At 35.9% G+C, this 18,348-nt stretch overlaps 1 protein-coding gene across 34 annotated transcripts in view; it reads left to right on the top strand.

Moving 5' to 3' along the window:
* Nucleotides 1-13: 13 nt before the first annotated feature.
* Nucleotides 14-18,348, top strand: part of LOC105476014 (regulating synaptic membrane exocytosis 2) — a 763,868-nt gene continuing 745,533 nt past the window's right edge. For all 34 annotated transcript variants that reach the window (XM_024791003.2, XM_011731614.3, XM_024790996.2 and 31 more), the window contains exon 1: nt 14-651. In XM_024791003.2, coding sequence (XP_024646771.1) covers nt 476-651 — 176 coding nt within the window. In that variant the 5' untranslated portion in view covers nt 14-475. The remainder of the gene's footprint in view (nt 652-18,348) is intronic.

Genomic DNA, 18,348 nt, shown 5'->3' with positions numbered 1-18,348 from the left:
GGCTGGTTCGCAGGCACCCCTTCCCCTCGGAGGCGGCGCGCGCGCTCCCGGCCCCCACCGCTGCCGGACACACTCGCGCCCCGGTCCGCCTGTCGCCCTCCCGCCTGCTCCCTCCAGTCACCCCACCCTTAGCTGTCCCCGCCACCTTACTCCACCACCCTCCTCTGCCTCTCCGCGCACTCCGCGTCCCGGCCTCCAGCTCCCCTTTGCCTTGAACCGCTCACTTCACAGCCCGTCGCCCCCGGGAAGAAGAAATATTTCCCGAAGCGCACTCCTCAGCCCTCCCTCCCCACACGCTCGCCCTCCCCTCCCCCTGCTCTTTCTTGGGGGAGGGGGGCTGTCGCCTTGGATTGAAGGCCATTGATTTGTATGTATTTGTCCCAGCGCTGGAGGCTGCCCCAGCCGCCGCGCCGGTGCCGCTGCTGCCAGTGGAGTTGCCTCCCCGCTTCCCTAGGGTGGTTCGGCTCCACCAAACATGTCGGCTCCTGTCGGGCCCCGGGGCCGCCCGGCTGCCACCCCGGCGGCCTCTCAGCCGCCTCTGCAGCCCGAGATGCCTGACCTCAGCCACCTCACGGAGGAGGAGAGGAAAATCATCCTGGCCGTCATGGATAGGCAGAAGAAAGAAGAGGAGAAGGAGCAGTCCGTGCTCAAGTAAGGACCTGGCTCCATATTCCCGCCTCTCTCCCTGCCCTCCGCCCCCTCGGCCGCTGCCCTGCGGCCGCCTGCGCGCCCCAGTTCGCCGCCCTCCCTCCCGCCGGCGGCGCCCAGGCCACTAGGGCTGCGGCCAGCGCCGGCCGCCCGGGCTGTTTTCTGGGTGTCTGAGCGCGGGGGTGTGTGTCGGGGAGGGAGGGCGCCAAGGCCGGCTGAGGTGAGGGCGGCTAGCCTTAGGGCGGTGTGATTTTCCCTGGCGCCTTTCCGGATTTCCCCGCTGGTCATCTTGGCTCCGGGGCCCCAGCGGGACTGGGGCTGAACCCAGGCTCTGCGCGTACCCTCTCCTTTCCCGCCGCGCGGAGACTGTGACTGGGGCACAGAATCCAATATGGCCGTGCACAGGTGCTCCCTGGCCGGACCCAGGCGAAGGCGCGCTGGCAGGGGATGCGGAGGCTACCCTGGTCCCATGCCTCCGCGGGGCGGCTCTACCAGCCACGCGGGACAGAGCAGGGCTGCCCACGGTGGCTGCGGGCGGCGGGCGGAGGTGCCGGCGAGGGGCCTAAGCTCTGTCGCGTCTCGGGTGGGTGTGCGTCCGCCGCCATCTTCCAGCCCCTCCCCCTCGGCGAGTGCTAACACCCTGCACTCTCCTGCTCTTCCTGTTTGTAACTAGTAAATCTGTTTAATCCTGAAGAGACTCCAGTTCCTACCATCACTGCAGTTTGGCATACTCCCTACCTTGTGAAGTTCTACTATTCGTGCTCACAGTCTTGACAGCCCGGGTTTTTCCGAGGGTGGGAGGAGTGAAAGCAGCACCCAGGCATCCGTTTACCGGCTCTGGAACTTCAGCACCAGGGAACTGTCCAGACAGGGTTATCTTTAGCTCTGAGACTCCTTTTCTGGTTAGTCTAGCAAAGAGATTTGTTTCTACGAGGTTTGCTTTTGAATGTTTTATGGTTATTTTATTTCTCAGTTTGTGAAAGAGGTTGTTCATAAGATGTGTAACCTTTTTATGTTTTTCCAACTTGGCCTTTTTCTTTTTTTGAAGTGAGTTATTCAGATGATTCTTTTGCGTTTTATCAATTACACGTTTCCTATATTCTCTACAGAAATATACAATTGAAAGTTTAGAGTTCCTCTGTGAAGGAACTAATACACTCACTTCAGGTACATTTTAAAAGCAGGTTGTTGAATTTAGTTGTCTTTCATGTACTTATAAAGAAACAGGTTTCATTGTCAATAGGTATACATTTTCATATTTTAATGAAAAATACAACTTTAATTTATAGTAACAAACAAATATTCATAAATCTTAGAGAAAGATACTATTTCTCACAAAATATTGAGTGACTAAAACAGCAAATATGTTTCTGACATAACTGAAATTAAGAATTTCTTCATGAAAGCTAATTTCTAGGGTTGAATACTTATTTGGGAATGCTATTTATTAACAGCCTTGGGATATGAAGAAATTAAGAAACTTAAGCAGTTTACTCCAACTATTGGAAGAATAAAGCATTATTTTTAGAAGCTTTTTGAGCATGCTTCTTACTGTGCCTGACTTTATTTTGTATGCTAATAATGCCAAGCTTTTGATGACTTGCAGTTTGATATTTAAATATGAACTTTTGCCTTTTACTATCATTGATAAAAATCGGTGTGGCCAAAATGATGCTCCAGTTAAATGTAGTTTTTTTTTTTTGACTTACCTATTTAAATATAAAATGTGTTTTTATTTCTTCATAGTAGAAATACTATGTGGCTAGTTCACTGTAGTTCTAAGTTTATTTATTGTTTTAATATAGAAATTTAAGTGGATTTTTAAGTATTAGGATTATTCAAAATGAACAGTATGTTAGAGATGTTGTAAAAGGGTTTTCCAGGTAACTACATGTGTATATATTATATCTGTATGTAAACCTACATACTATTCAAATACATATAATATTTACGTATTCATATTTACATAGTTTAGATAGAAACAGATGTTCTCTAAATACGTATTTATACAATCTATAAAATTACACTGATGAAAAATATATATTCAGATTTATTTTAAATATTTATTTGCATTGCCACCTAACTTAGTCTTAGGAAGGGGTCGTACCTCAAAATGACTTTCATGGTTTCACAATTCTTGTTATATTTATTTTAACAAACAGTTATTTGGAGGTTAAAGCATAATATATTTGGACATTTGGTTTTAAATGTTCTTAATTTCTTTTTAATAAAAGAGTAGGCAAGGAAATGAGGAAATGAATAAACTTTATAATGGAATTATAGTAATGAGAAACAAAAATTGTTTTGAAGATTTTGATGGTTTACTAAATAATACATTATCAATATTGAGTATTAAATAACAAATATGTAAGAAAAATAATACTAACATTCTTCAATGGTTACTATTTCCCATGAAGTTTTGGGGTTCACTTACCTGGTCATCACTATCCTTTGTTTCTTTTTAGTGCTGTTCATTACATTGGAAGTTAACATGTATTTTAAGAGTAGAGAGAAAAATAAACTGAAATTTAAATGTACGTCTCTGCCTTTTAACAATTATGTTAAAAAGTACGTTTGATGTGTGAAGATATTTCAATGGTTAGATAAAAATATTTTTGCATGATCTATGAGTTTCAATGGCTATATTAAGTATTCATGCAAAGTGGAGAAAAAGCAGGAATTTGAACCTTGTTAATATTTAATATATAGATGACAATACCTAGGTGCATATAATTTTAAAGTAAATATGCATGTAGTAAAAGATTCATGCTTGAGATATTTTTAATAAGAGAACTGAATGATCAAAACTGAGACCATTATTGTTATCTTTCACCTTAGGAGCCTGAATAATTAAAAAGTACTCCTAATTATTAGTAATTTCTTCAAAGTTCAACTGAACATCCACATAAGAAGTCTATCATAATCAAATAATACCATTTTACATGTGAGCAAGGTACTATAATTTTGGAAGCATTTAAAAATCTCAGTAGAACCCCGATCAGTAATTACTTTAAAAAATCCTTTCATGTGTTCCTGTAGCAGTTTTAATTTGGCTAATTCAATTTATCAGTAAAATTTATAATGTCCTTTTACTGACTAATTTTTTTTTTTCAATCTTCCAAGACATCCAGATGATTAATGTTTTTAAGTCTTGTCTTTCAAGATTGTAAACTTCTTGAGGGGAAGAATCAAAATTTACCCTTTTTTTGAGTTTGTGTTTTGCAACATCTTTAACACCTGCACATAATAAGTACTTAATAAATTGTTTATTTGAATTGTGGTAATGTTAATGAGGTAGCTTATCAATTTTGTGGGACAATGAAGAATCACTGTTTGAAAGAAAAGCATAATTTATTAAAAGTTGAATTTCCAGTGGGCTGTTTTGAAAAAAAAAATTGTGAAAAAATGTCTGAGGAAAGCAAACCCACTAAATCAATAGAGAAGTATTCATTCAGTAAATACTCAGTTTCTAATATGTACATATCATGGCCTTTCAGATAAGCTTTTTGTAACACAAATTAGAAATTTTGTGTTTCTTGATGTGTATATTTTCATTCATAGTTTAGATTTTCTCTTAAAGGGTTAATTTGCTCCCCAAATAAAGGAAGGCAAGAAGTAAAAATTTTCCTGATAGATTAGGGTAACAATTAGTATATATATTTAACACATATATAGTGAGCAGTTCTCTATTTTTTGAAATAATTCAATTTTAAATGTATTTTCCAAAGTTAATTTATAAAATTTTGAAATAAAATTTCTTTTTTTTTTGAGACAGAGTATTTCTTGCTGTGAGGCCCAGGCTGGAGTGAGGTGGTGCAGTAACGGCTCACTGCAGCCACCACCTCCTGGGCTCACACGATTCTCTCACCTCAGCCTCTCAAGTAACTGGGACCACAGGCAGGTGTCACGACACTTCACTAATATATTTTTTGTTCTTGTAGAGATGAGGTCTCCCTATGTTGCCCAGGCTGGTCTTGAACTCCTGGGCTCAAGTCATCCTCCTGCCTTGGACTCTCAAAGTGTTGGGATTACAAGTGTGAGCCCCCAAATTTCTGCAGCCCCCAAATTTCTTAGCTACCTATTTCCCCCACCCAGAGCCAACTACTGTTACTAGTATATTTTATATTGTCTACTCTTCCAGAGACAGTCTATGCATAAGAATGCATGTGTATATATAATATTGTGTGTGTGTCTGTATATGTGTGTATGTGTGTGCTCATACATGTATATATGGATGGATGTAAATGTAAAAACACAAATGTGTCCTACAGTTTGCTTTGTAGGAGGTCAGTTCCACATCTGTGACTATATAGCTGCTTCATTAATTTTAATGGATATAGGATATATACTATCCCTTTTAATCAATATTCTGTAATTTCTTTAACTAGTACCATATTTGTGGGTATTTAAATTTTTTTCTAAGTATTTTGTCATTAGTAATTTTTAGTATTTATCACAGTATTATCTGTGATAAATATTTTTGTACATACATTTCCTACATGTATGAATGTATATTTGAGACAGATTCCTAGAAACAAAGTTGTTGGGTCAAAGGGTTAGTATATTTTAAATCTAATAAATATTGTGAAATTTACTTTTGTAGAGGAAATGCGTATAAGTGACGTGTACTAAGGGGACTTTCCCACATCCTTGCCAACTCAGTGTGTGGCAATCTTTACCAATATTTCAATGAAAAAGATGCCACTGTAGACTTATTTGCAATTTTCTTATCAGAGAGATTGAGAGCCTTTTAAAAAAAATTTGGTTAGAGCCATTTGTATTCCCTTTTCTGTTAGTAATTTTTAGTGATTTGTAGAGACTCTTACATGTTACTTGTTTTAGGACCTTGTTTATGCCTTTTTTGCTGGTCAGGGTTAAAAAAATTTGAATTTATTGTAGTTTTGTTTTATGGATTTTGGGTTTGTGATCTTGTTAGAATGACCTTCCCTATTCTAGTATTTTTAAAAACTACCAGTTGAATCTTGAATACTTTTAAATAAAAATTGCATATGTAAACCAATGTTGCCATTGCCAAAAAAATGAAAAACTATAGTTTTTAAGGATTCGAAATGCATTCTAAAAAATTGATAGACATTTTATAAGAAAACAAGCAAACAAAAAATTGATTTACATTTTATGAGAAAGTACCCAATAAATTTGTATATATTCTATATTTTAAAGTAAGGGCAATTAAATAATATCTTCCTCTTGACAATAGATTTTGATAAAGAACTCATTGTATTGTGTGATGAAGAAAGAGGTAGTGGAAGCAAGTTTGATAGACCACATGAATTTTGACTTGACACCTTACTTTACTAATTAATAATGGTAACGTCTTGCTTATATTATTAAACTCTGAGTGTGCTCATCTATACTATTTGAGTAATAACACCTATTTTGAAGGATTGTGATTGTTATAGACTAAGTATCCTGGTATAAGTAGTTGTGCAATAAATAATCATTATTGTTAACTGATATAGCTAGCTCTCTTGAAACCTTAGTATTATCATAGGATTGCTGGGTGAAATTTTCTTATTTTCTAAAAATTGAGAGATTCTTTTCCTTGTCTATTATGAAGTCAAAATATGCCTGGAAGGCTTTTAAGTGACTTTGTTATTTGTTTAGAAGACTAGGGATGGGGAAAGGGTGGGTGACAACTTGAAAGTAGTTTCCTCAGCAAATACCATTCTTAAGGAGCCTGATAACTAAGACATAGCAGTGAAAATAACACTGACATCAAGTTATTGATAATTGGCAAGATACTCATAGTCAAAGGTGAATTGAGGGGACTTACTTGTGGAAACTACTTTGTAATTGACTTTAGATTTGCCTAGGTTAAACTTTTTACTCTATTATTTAACTAAAATCTGTATTTACATATTTGTCTTATTCACATTATATCTAAGAACCCAGAGAACCATATTAGGTTAAGCTAATTCTGAAGTATGGTTATTGAGCTTAGAACGCTCATCTTCACATCACCCCTCAAATACACGTAAGCTTTGTATGATTGCTGGTTTCTCATCCTGGCTTAGCTTCAAATTTGGATCTTTAGAGAGCTCTTTTCTGACCACTCTTTCTTACATAGATTCTCTCCATTATTCTTTATAACAATACCTTTTATATTTCCCTAATTATACTTCTCAAAATTTATAATGATTTATTTACTTGTTTATGGTCTGTCCATCCTGCTAGATTATCAACTCAAAGAGAGCACACACCATGTCTGTTTTGTTCACTAATGCAGCCTCAACTTCTAATTTAATACAATGCCTTACACATAGTAGTACTCAAAAATATTAATTGGGTGAATGAACGCACATTGGGAATGAAATGCTATGTTCATCTAGGTGGTACCAACTTTCAAGGTGAACTCCAATAATCTTAAGAAACAAGATTTGCTCATGTAGTAGTGCCCTTATTTTTGAATCAAATGTAATTTTTAAACATATGCCCAATTTTGCTTATTTTCCATGGAAGGAAACTTACAGTGTTTGTGTATGATTACAGCTTATCTTTCTTTTGGACTAAGAGCATATCTTTTTTGACTAGAAGAACATTGTGATAGATATCATTTTTTAATTTAAGGAATATTAGGAATTAGGGAAAATTTGGCTGTAAAAGTGATTACTTTAAGAGAATTAATACATTTCCATTGTGTTTAGCACAGCTGACTGATAAGGAGTACACAGAATGCTTTGGATAGAAATAGTTCATGCCCTCCAGGGACAGACCATCTAAGGCCAACCATAATCATATGAACACATAAAAATGTAAAGTGTCATGAAAAAATACCGATAAGGTGTTTTTAGTACATTATAACCATAGTAAAAAATATGTCAGACTAATCTTACTAGTAGTTTCTTGCCTCTGTGGTATTGCTTGATTATATTGTGTTGTATTATATGGTGTCACATAGTTTGTCCTGTTAAAATTTCTGAAAGTTTCACTGCTAGATATTAAAAACTTTTGTATTCTCTAGTCACCTAATGAAATGCAGATATCTCTGGGTGTTGAAATAATTTAACTATTATTAGGTAATTCTTAAGGAGTTTATTGTAAGAAACATGATAAACCACATGAAAATTTTGCATGGTAAGTGCAAGGAGACTGCTATGTACTACAATGTTTCATGGATATATTTTACAGGAGGAGCACCTGATTCAGTCCTGGGAAGATGCCATCTAGGCTGAATCTCAAATGATGAGTAGATGTTAGCTGGGCAGATTGTTCTGTAAGCAAATATCCTAAAACTCCCAATTCCTCTTTGCCCCCAAAACCCTTCATTTGTAAACAAAAACAAAAACAAACAAACAAACAAAAAAGAAGATGATGACGCAGGACATGGTCAAGAAATTTGCCTGAAGTGGTTCAGAAGAGCACAGATTCAAATGGAGATGCATCAATAGAGGAGACTGGAGAGATGGCAAGGTTCAGAGCCTAAAAAGCCTTCTATGCTATTCTTTGGATTTGGCAGTGGGGAGTCATGGAGGGATTTTAAGCAGTGACACAATATAATTAGACTTCTGTTGGAACAAAAAACACTCTCATCACTATTTAGGAGATTCTTACAGTAATCCAGGTAATAAATGATGAAGATATGAAATAAGGCAGTAGAGGTGGAGGTGGAGAGTCATGACAGATTTCTGAAAAATTTAGGAGTCAAAATTGCCAGGATTTGACAGTTGTGTGTTAAGGGTCAGGTAAACTCGTATGATGCCAGACTTGCTTAACTGACTACTGTACATAATATATATCTGCCTGTATCTGCTTATCTTACTTATCGTTAGCTCTGTGAAGTCATCTGGTCCCAGGACCAGTGTTCTTTTGAGGGAGCAGTTGTGAAGTGGCTTATTTTATTGTTTTAGTTATTCTAGAGCATTTGTAACATTGATATGAGTACTAGAAGTGACTACAACTTGGGATAATGGGACGGTAGTAAAAAGGGCCAAAAGGGAGAAAGCAGAAAAGAAAGGACAAAGAACAAAGGGGAGAAAGTAAGATTAGGGCTCTTGGAATCCATTCACAATTAGAAGGAACCCTTCTTAATATCTTAGTTTATAAAACTTTTTCTACTGGATATATTCACACCATATAATCTTTTCAGAACTTCAGGACTATCATCCTTTTATTGAATATTCCCTACTTCCATTGATAACTTAGTCTCAATGAATTTCTCACCCTCTGGTTTTATTTCATTCTTTGTATATTTTAAACTATCACACAATCTTTGTTTTATATGTTAGGCTTAGCAAGGACAAATTTCCTTCCCTCTAAGGGAATTTTGGAAATGTGCATGTATTTTAGGAAAATATAGAGAGGAGATTAGTTATGGAAATGACATGCTGAAGTCGGTGAAGATTCTGGGCATCTTTATATTAGCTTACTGAATTATTGCAGAATTTCAGAAGGTGCTTGTATTATAAAAGGGAGATAAATTTTGGGCTTTGTAATGGAAAGTTCCAGAAATAGGAATTGAGGTAGGGTTATGGAAAGGGGAAAGTTAATAAAAGGTTTTGACACAGGAGTAATATATTATTTTACCTACTTTCTTTCTAATATAGGTAACCTACAAAATTGAAGACAACTAGATAGTATAAATTAATTGGCCAAGAACTAACAACTTTAATACAGTTTATATATTATGAACATATATCTATATTATATATACCTGTCAAAACTCTATTACTTTTCGTACAACATGGTGCTAGCTACATGCTTTTTAAGGCATTTGGAATTCACAACTTTTGTATAGTTATATGGTTATAAACATTTAGTATTTGTATATAATACAAATAATTTGATAGGTTCTGCTAAACAGAGGAACTGGAAAAATGCTCCTTTAGGCACAGGAGGAATGCCCTTTAGCATTTTTTTTCTTCCAATGAAGCTTATGTTCAGCTTGAAGAGAAAAATAGTTTGGTAGTTTCTTGCATCCTGTAATTAGGCTTCTGGGAGGCTAAAACTAGGGAAAAAGGATACTCTAAACAATATAACTAGGTAGTAGAATAACCACAGTGGTGTTTGGTGCTTTGGTATTGTTCAGTTGACAGATGGAGGTGGTGCTCACATTCATCTTGTTTTGTTGGCATATGTGGTATCTATTATCATTTTTATAATACTTTGCTTCCCAGGCACATAGATGGAAATCTGTTTTATCACACATAATTCCTTTTAACTAAAAGCTGTCTTCAATCTGAAAGAATTAATTAATGCTTTTATTAGCACATATTTTTTTTTACTGGGCCAAAATCTAGGTGTAGGCAGGACTGCATTTCTTTCTGGAAACTGTAGGAGGATTGTTTCCTTGCTCATTTGGGTTGTTGAAAGAATTGTGTTCTTTAAGTTATAGGACCGAGATTCTTGTTGGATATTCAGCTTAGGACTGTTCTTACCTCCTAGAGACCTCTTTCTGGTACTTGCATATAGCTTGCTATATCTCTGAACAAGCAATGGGGTATTTTGAATCTTTATCACGATGCCATCTCTCTGACCTTTCTTCTGTCATTGCATCTCTCTCTGCCACAACTAGAAAAGATTTTTTTCTCTTTTAGGAACTCATGTGATTAGCTTGAATTCACCCAGATATTCTGGAATAATCTCCCTATTTTAATCATATCTGTAGAGTTCTTTTTGCCATATAAGGAAACATATTTATGTGTTCCTGCGATTAGCACAGAACATCTTTGGGGGGCCATTTGTTCTCCTTATGACATTCCACTAAAGAGTGCCAGTAGATATAAATTTGGATATATATTTTTTATAAAGTAGATACTGAACTACTCTTATGTTTTAAAATGTATTTTGTATTCAGAGATACAAATTCCACAATATCTCTGAAATAATATTTTACTATATATGTTTTACTATAGTTTCTAATAGTATATTGCCCTCAAATTACCGCCAGTCTGCGTTACACTTTTTATTTATTTAACAGTTTCCTCCAGAGTTAAAATGTTGATTTAACTGGGTTTGGGGTGGAGGGACTGGGGGCAAGAAGTGTGAATTTAAGTACTATTCCTAAGTAGTAGTCATGTTAGTTAATAATTGTATTTATTTTTATAGGGAGAGGAGTAAATAATTTTACCATATGACTAACATAGTGGAGAGTCATTGAAATATTTTTATATGCAGTATTTTCATTATCCGATGGTCATGTTAAAAGACGCAGCATAGCTTTATATTCCAGTATGAGTAAGTAAATATTCGAATATAATTTTTCCACAAGAAGTAGTTTCTTTTGGAATGTTTGGTTGAATAGCCATACTCTACATAAGTGTGCCTTCATATATTATTTTTTGTAATTTTTACCCAAGAGTCTGGTTTAATGAAAAGATGTATAGTACTGTATGTTATGATTAAACTTCATGACAGGGTTTAGGATATAATCAGTTGTTTAATTTTGGCATATAAAGATTAAAAGCAGCTATGAAATAAAGTAGAAAAAGAAAGTAATCCAAGATTTTTCTTTAAAACTACTAATATAAATTTATGTTGCAGTTAACAGTATGTTAGGATAGACTAGATATCAGAGTCCAGTCATGATAGAAACTATAATAGTAATTTGAACAGGGACATTTTAATATAAAGGATTACTACCTGTAGCAGGGTGCAGCCCTCTTATAGGGGTGAGGTAGAGTACCTACGACAGAAACAAATTTCAGAGAAGCCCTTCCTACATGTCTGAGGCTGAGATTCAGCCCTCATTGGAGGATGTGATTGTGGCCCACTGAGCTGTCTCAGGCTGTGGCAGGCAAGCAGGACATCATCTGTGGGAATGTTGGTGGGACTTGGTGAGAAGCTGGCTGAGGTGCTTAGGAAACTCACTGGGAAGCCACCTCTTGGGGTGCCAGTGAGACTTCTTGAGAAACTGTCTGCTGGGGTGCCACTGAAACTTGGGTGTCTATAAGCTTCTGGCAACCATGTGTTGTAGCAAAAACAACAAAACACCCGGAACCTTGAAGTCCTTTTTCCCTTTAATGTCACTATGGCTCCCTCTACTGACAAAGTTTAACATTTTGCCAACTGCAAAGGAGAAATGGTGACAGAGTCCAGATTCACTATCACAAAGCAGGTCAAAGAAGGGTGGATTTGGAGCCGAGAGGCAATAAATTTATAGTAGGCTATGTTATCCCCAATATTTGTACCTTAAAACAAAAATTTATTTCTTTTTGATGTTATATGTTTTTTCTGGATCCCTTTGGGTTTCTACTCCATGTCATCCTCATCCTGGGGCACAGGTTAGTGGAGAAAATGCTTTCTGGAACATTCTGAGCAGCTGAAAAGGGAGACTGCAGTGAATCCTAAGTTGTCTCTTAAAATTTCCTCTCAGCGGTATGCATACAACTTCTGCTTGCATTTTTTTGGCCAAAGCAAATTTCATGATCATGCCTACCTAACTCAGCGTGGAGAAGTGAAATCCTATCACGTATAGAGGGAGAACCAGGAGTATTTGTTGAAAAATATAACGATCACAGGATTGATAGAATTGGCATTAGAAAAGTGGGCAATCCTTAGGATAATTGTAGTTCCCCCTTTACAATTTTGTCTTATTTGCTTTATACTTTCTAAAAAATAAATTTTAGTGAAAAATGTATCAACATAAGAATTGATGATGCTTTTCACTTCTGAGTCCGTGAAGTCAAACTAGACAATGAGCTTAGTCATTTGTGCAACATAGTGAACCTGATAAGCTAAATCAGCAGGAAGTTTTTTTTTTTGAAGGTTAAGTACAAATAGACTTTTATTTTTAAATTTTCCATTTGGAAAATGTTGCATTAACTAATTCTTATAAGATATAGAAAGTGACAGGGCTGGAGCCTGCTGTCCAGGTCATGTCATTCCTGGACGTATGCATGGTCCTTGGACTGGATTTCCCAGGATGTACCCAGAATGTATGGGCTTGGAGGCTGCCTGCAGTCGGCAAGTGCTCTGGGTGAGCTGGGCCGGGGAATTACAGGTACATGTAATATGAAATGACTATAGGATTTTTTCCCATTATGGTTAGTCTTGGATAGGGGATAGAAAATGAGATTTAGATATTCGGATAATAGTCCCAGCTCCATCATTTATAAGAGCAAGACTCTGTCTCAAACACACACACACACACACACACACACACACACACACACACACAGAGAACAAAAAACAAAAAACTTCTTTTTTTTTCTGATTGATGGAAACTGCTTTTATGCTATTAGAATTTTGAAAATTCACCCTCCTTAAATTTTACTTCAAAGCTAGCATATTCTTTAACTCACTTCCTTTTCTTTCAGTGACAATTGTAATATTGAAATTTCCTCTGATAATGCGAATGGTATTCTAATCCATTTGAACTTTAAAAACAACATAAAATATTTAAAAATAATGTTGGTGTTCCACAAGTATATGTGATGCTCTGCTCATCTTAATAATTTTTCTTTAGGACTCATGTTGTAACATTTGACTATCAATGACATTGACTATCATTGACTGTCACTCATACTGTAACATTGACTATGACTTTAATCTCACTATTCTGAAGCTAAACTGTTGCTTTGAATCTATAAACCTTGTCATATTCATTAATGTACTTCCATACAGTTTATGAAAATTTTTTATTAAGTTCATTCAAATGTTCTAAATTCAGTTAATCCATTTTTTGAAGTCAATAGCTACCTTTCAACAGATCTGTACAGTGAGAATAACTTACATTTCAATGATATTTTTAACCCATAAACTTCAAAATAAAAGCTTTTCCTTTCATAGACAACAAACTTAGGTATGGAACAACAGAGAACAATATTCTGATCTTGTTTCTTTATATAAAGCCAACAGTAATTGGGACTGAAGCAGCTTGGAATTGATAAGATTTTTCATTTTGATAACATTTGATGTGGAATTCATATCTAAAGGCAAAATTTTACATTCAAGAGCTCTGGAAATAAAGTATTACTTGAATTTCAGATTTTTCAGAATGAACTCTGATTATAGAATTTTTCTACTTGTCATTGCAAATTTATACAATATTTCTGTAATATTTTATAACTATTAATATTTCAAAATCTTAATTTACCAATTTGAATATATTTTGTTTTTGGTACATCTTTGCAGGACAAATACCTTTTTAGTTATTCCTCTTTAGTGGCTATAGTGTCAGTTATTAACTTAATACTGTTTACTAACTATAGATTCATTAATCTGCGGTGAAAACTTTAGTTAGTAATTTTGGTTAGTGTTGTCTCTGTATCCTCTCATGTGCCATCTATACACTTACTAATATCATTGAAAGTGATACATGTTCTTTGTCTTTTTTTCTTTTTGGTTCATCGATTTCAAATATAGTGTTGGCAGTTGGCAGTTTCTATGTAGACTTCTAAATGAGAGGTTCTGTATTATGCTTTGTTATTTTAAACTTGCAGACATTTAAAAAAGTTAAAATCTTGCTTTGTGGCAAGGTGCAGGCATTGTTTATTGGCCCCATAGCTTTAGGTGCTAACTTTTTCATGCAAATAGGACACTTAGTTTGAGGAAGAGAGGAATTATAGGAGTACAGGAACCCAAATTTGAGAAATGTATTGTATTGCTGAAATAATGATTTACTTCAGTAACTAAAATTTCAAAAATTTTATACTTGTACTCATATTTTCAAAAAAGTCTGCAGTCCCTTTACTGAACTTATTTAATTAAATTGTTACGTTATTTTTTATTTCTAAAATTAAAACAATCCATTATGAAATTCTGTCACGAATGACTGTCTTGGTAATTGTTAACATTAAAAGCCAATAAGAAAGAAATAAAGAGGACCAGAATGAAATAGGGAAGAAAAGAAGGGAATACAAACAATAAAAAGATTGACAAAATAATTTATATCTTATGTGGTACATCTAATACTAGATATTGCTATTGATGCAATGTAGTAATCCTGCATACTTTATGTGCTGGAAAAATACAGAAACAAGAGAAAATTAAAAATAAATGTTTTACATGTGTATATAAGACAACGAATTTCAGTGATAATAACCCAATTGGGACAAAAGTAATAATTAGACTACCTGAGATGATCCAATGGGAAGGTCAGGGGAGAGATGCTACATGGTGCTGCTTCTACAAAGCCATATACACTCTACTCTCTAAAAGAATTTAAACAATGGATATCCCCTTATACATGTTTAAGTCTGTATCTAAAATTTTCCAGCAATACAGTATAGGGAATCAAAGATGATTGTTTTTAGTTTAGGTATTTATTTGTTATTCCTTTAAACAAATGCATTTTGAGCATCTGTTCTATACCAGCCACTGTACTAATTTAGGAAACAGAGAGGAATAGGACACAGTGTTTGCCCTTGAGGTGCTTATAATTTAGTGGAAAAGAGTCATCTAAATAAATAATCCAAATGCTGATAAGTGCTTTAAAGTACTTATATACCAAGTGTTGAACAGAGGAAGGGGCTAGTATATGAACATGGAGGATTTAAGGAAGTCTTTATAACCAAAGATCGCATTCAAATTGGCCTTGCAGGAAAAAGTATGTGGAGAAGGAGAAGGGCATTTTAGACATATGCAAAGCATGGACTGTGAAAAGCATAGTGCATAGTGTCTTTGGGGAATAGCCAATATTCCTATATTGCTAGGTGCATGGAAGATGGAAAGAAGGGATGGAGTGGTGGAAGGTGAAGCTAGTTGGTGAGAGTCAGTTACAAAGGGCATCATATGCAGGACTGGTATTCAGTTGGTATGCACCAGTACACAGACACTAATTTTTAAAAACTGAATCACTTTGATGCAGACTAGTAAATATTATGGAGAGAATAAATTATCTAACGATGTTGTCTAGTGCAGTCTTAAAGAATTATGGAACTTAGTAACCTTGCTGGTATGTATTAACATGGTCCTTGGAAGGCATGTACTGCCTGGAGTGTCAGTGCCTGCCTGATACGCTGTGCCCTGTTGGTGGAGGCAATGAAAGGCTGCAGTGCAAATGGTTTTCGTGGTAACTGCATTTGGTGGGGAGTGTCCTGAGGCACAGTGCTTTCAGTGTCTGTGGAAAACACAGAGCTAGATCAGGGGTATCCAATCTTTTGGCTTCCCTGGGCCACATTGGAAGAAGAAGAATTGCCTTGGGCCACACATAAAGTACACTAATACGATAGCTGATGAGCTTAAAAAAAATTGCAAAAAACTAATTAATATTTTAAGAAGGTTTACAAATTTGCGGTGGGCCACACTCAAAGCTGCTCTTGGCCTGTGGGTTGTACAGGCTCAATCTAGATGTTTATGTGACGATTACATGCAGGCAGTCTGCCCAGTTGTTTTAAAGTTGTAGCAAAATGGTGGGTATCAGGGACCTAATGATTCTCATTTGAATTATGAACGTGTCAAGAGAAGTCTAATATTTTTCTAAATATCCAACCATGGCTCTGTTAAGAGATTGACACTTTCTAAAATTGAACAAATGATTTGCAAGTTATTAGAATGACTGTATAAAGAATTTATGCTATAACTCTGGTGTGTCCAATCTTTGAACTTCCCTGGGCCACAGTGGAAGAAGAGGAGTTGTCTTGGGCCACACATAAAATACACTAACACTAACGATAGCTGATGAGCTAAAAAAAAAAAAAATCTCATAATGTTTTAAGAAAGTTTATGAATTTGTGTTGAGCCTCATTCAAAGCTGTTCTGGGCCACATGTGGCCTCCAGGCTGCGGGTTGGACAAGCTTGTTGTAACTCTTGTCATATGGAAAGCAGGTATCTATATATCTACATCTATAGTTTATTTGGAAAAAAGAAAATATATTTTAATGTTAATTTATATATTGATTTTTATATTAATTTTATATTGCTGTATCATTTGTTAAATATTTAGAATCACCTATGGTTCTAAGTCATGCTAAGAAATTTGAATTTATCTTATTGGCATGTTTGATCTGTAGTGAAAGTTTTTGAAATGAGATAGTGATAGGGCCTGTTATAATATGTTAACAAGTGACTTCTGATGACTTAGTGTAAAGTCTCACTAGCATGAGAATTCCTACCAGTGCATTTTCACTGGTACTGCCTTGTATCCTGGGATCTTGTGTCTCTTCTGGGTTTGTCCTCTGTATTGCTGCAGAGTATCTTCTTAAAAATGAAATTTAAATAATTAATTTTATGGCCGAAGAATCTTTTTAGGCTTTCTATTGCTTTGAATACAATTCAAGCTCCTTTTGCATACACTGTGCTTCACAGCCCCTCTCCAATTTGTTTTTCCAGCTTCATCTTCCACTCCATCCTTTCATGTATCTTTACTTTTAGTTATAATAAAATTTTTACTTTTGGAGCATTGAAGGAGTAAAGGGGACCCTTTCATAATATGGAATAAACAATTCAGTGAATTTATTTATTATATATACTATGTATCCTGAAATATTTGAAATTGGGACCAAATCAGTGTTGCTTTCATTTTAAAATCACCTTTGGAAGAAATTCAGACACCATTAAAGACATAAAACTCTCATTACTCATTTTCTTCAACTTCAATAGGAAATCTTATGGAATTGTTTTGGAACACATGCTTCCAATCTGCCACCAGATTTTGCAGCAGGAATTTATATAATCATGCCATAGCTCAAACTGTCTCACAATTTACCATATGTTTCAATATTTCCAATGTTTTCAAACACTCTCCTCTCTTTCCCACCCCTTCCAGTTCACATTTCTCAGCTTTGTCCCAGCTCTTACCCCACAATTCTCATTCATTTCTCTGATTCATGGTTAATCCTTGTTATAGCCTTCCAGTTTGGAGTTCATTCTATACTGGTTCTCTTTCCTGGACCTTTTTTTAGTCAGTTAAAATAAGCAATGCTTAATCCTGAATTTAGAATTCTTGATTTTCTGACTTGGGTTCTGATCTCTCAGATCTCTCAGTACATGTTTTCATGGCTTTACTCCTTTTTTTTTTTTTAACCTCTATTTAAATTTACCAGAGCCAGAAACATTACGGTCTAGACTCAGGCTGGCTCCTGTAACAATATAATATTTTCAGTAAATTTTTTCCTCTTAGAAACCCTGTATTCATCTGGTTAGAGCTGAGGGGAATTTCTGTAGTCTAAATCTAATCAATTAAAATGGCTTTTTATAAGTAACTGGATTTTTGTGACTGCAAATATTGCTTTCCTGCTTATTTTCCTTCTAATCCTGTGTTTACTTAGCTGGTTCGAGGAGTCAAGGCAGTACAGTGTATGTAAGGAAAGGCTTTGGCATTAGTCAACTCTGGGTCATATCCTAGTTTCCCAGTTACTAATTTTGTGACCTTGAGTAAGTCACTTAATCTCTTGGACTCTGTTTTTTCATCTATAAATTAAAAACAATGACTGTTTCATAGGGTTGTGGTGAGATGCAAATGTAATGTGACGGACACACAGAAGACATTCAATAAATGTTAATAGGAAAATAGATACTATGCATTTTAGGCTACTTTTTCTGCTACTATTCTTGTGGTCTGCATCCCCATCTGAAGTTAGATTCATTTGTTTATATGAAGGTCAGTCTTGACGGTTAGAAGGTGAGCCTAGAGTGAGAGGAAGTGAGAAGAACACAGGTGAAATTCATCTGAGTATTTGTCCTTGAACATTGTCTTTACTAGAGAGTTTTTGAGATTGTTGATAACAGCATATTGCTCTGTTGGGGTAAGAAGGTGTTTTTTGTTTGTTTAAACATTTTTAAAAATAAACAGTGTGCTG

Source organism: Macaca nemestrina, chromosome 8 (genome assembly GCF_043159975.1).
Source record: "Macaca nemestrina isolate mMacNem1 chromosome 8, mMacNem.hap1, whole genome shotgun sequence".
Taxonomy (NCBI): domain Eukaryota; kingdom Metazoa; phylum Chordata; class Mammalia; order Primates; family Cercopithecidae; genus Macaca; species Macaca nemestrina.
This window is presented reverse-complemented; position numbering and strand designations above follow the sequence as displayed.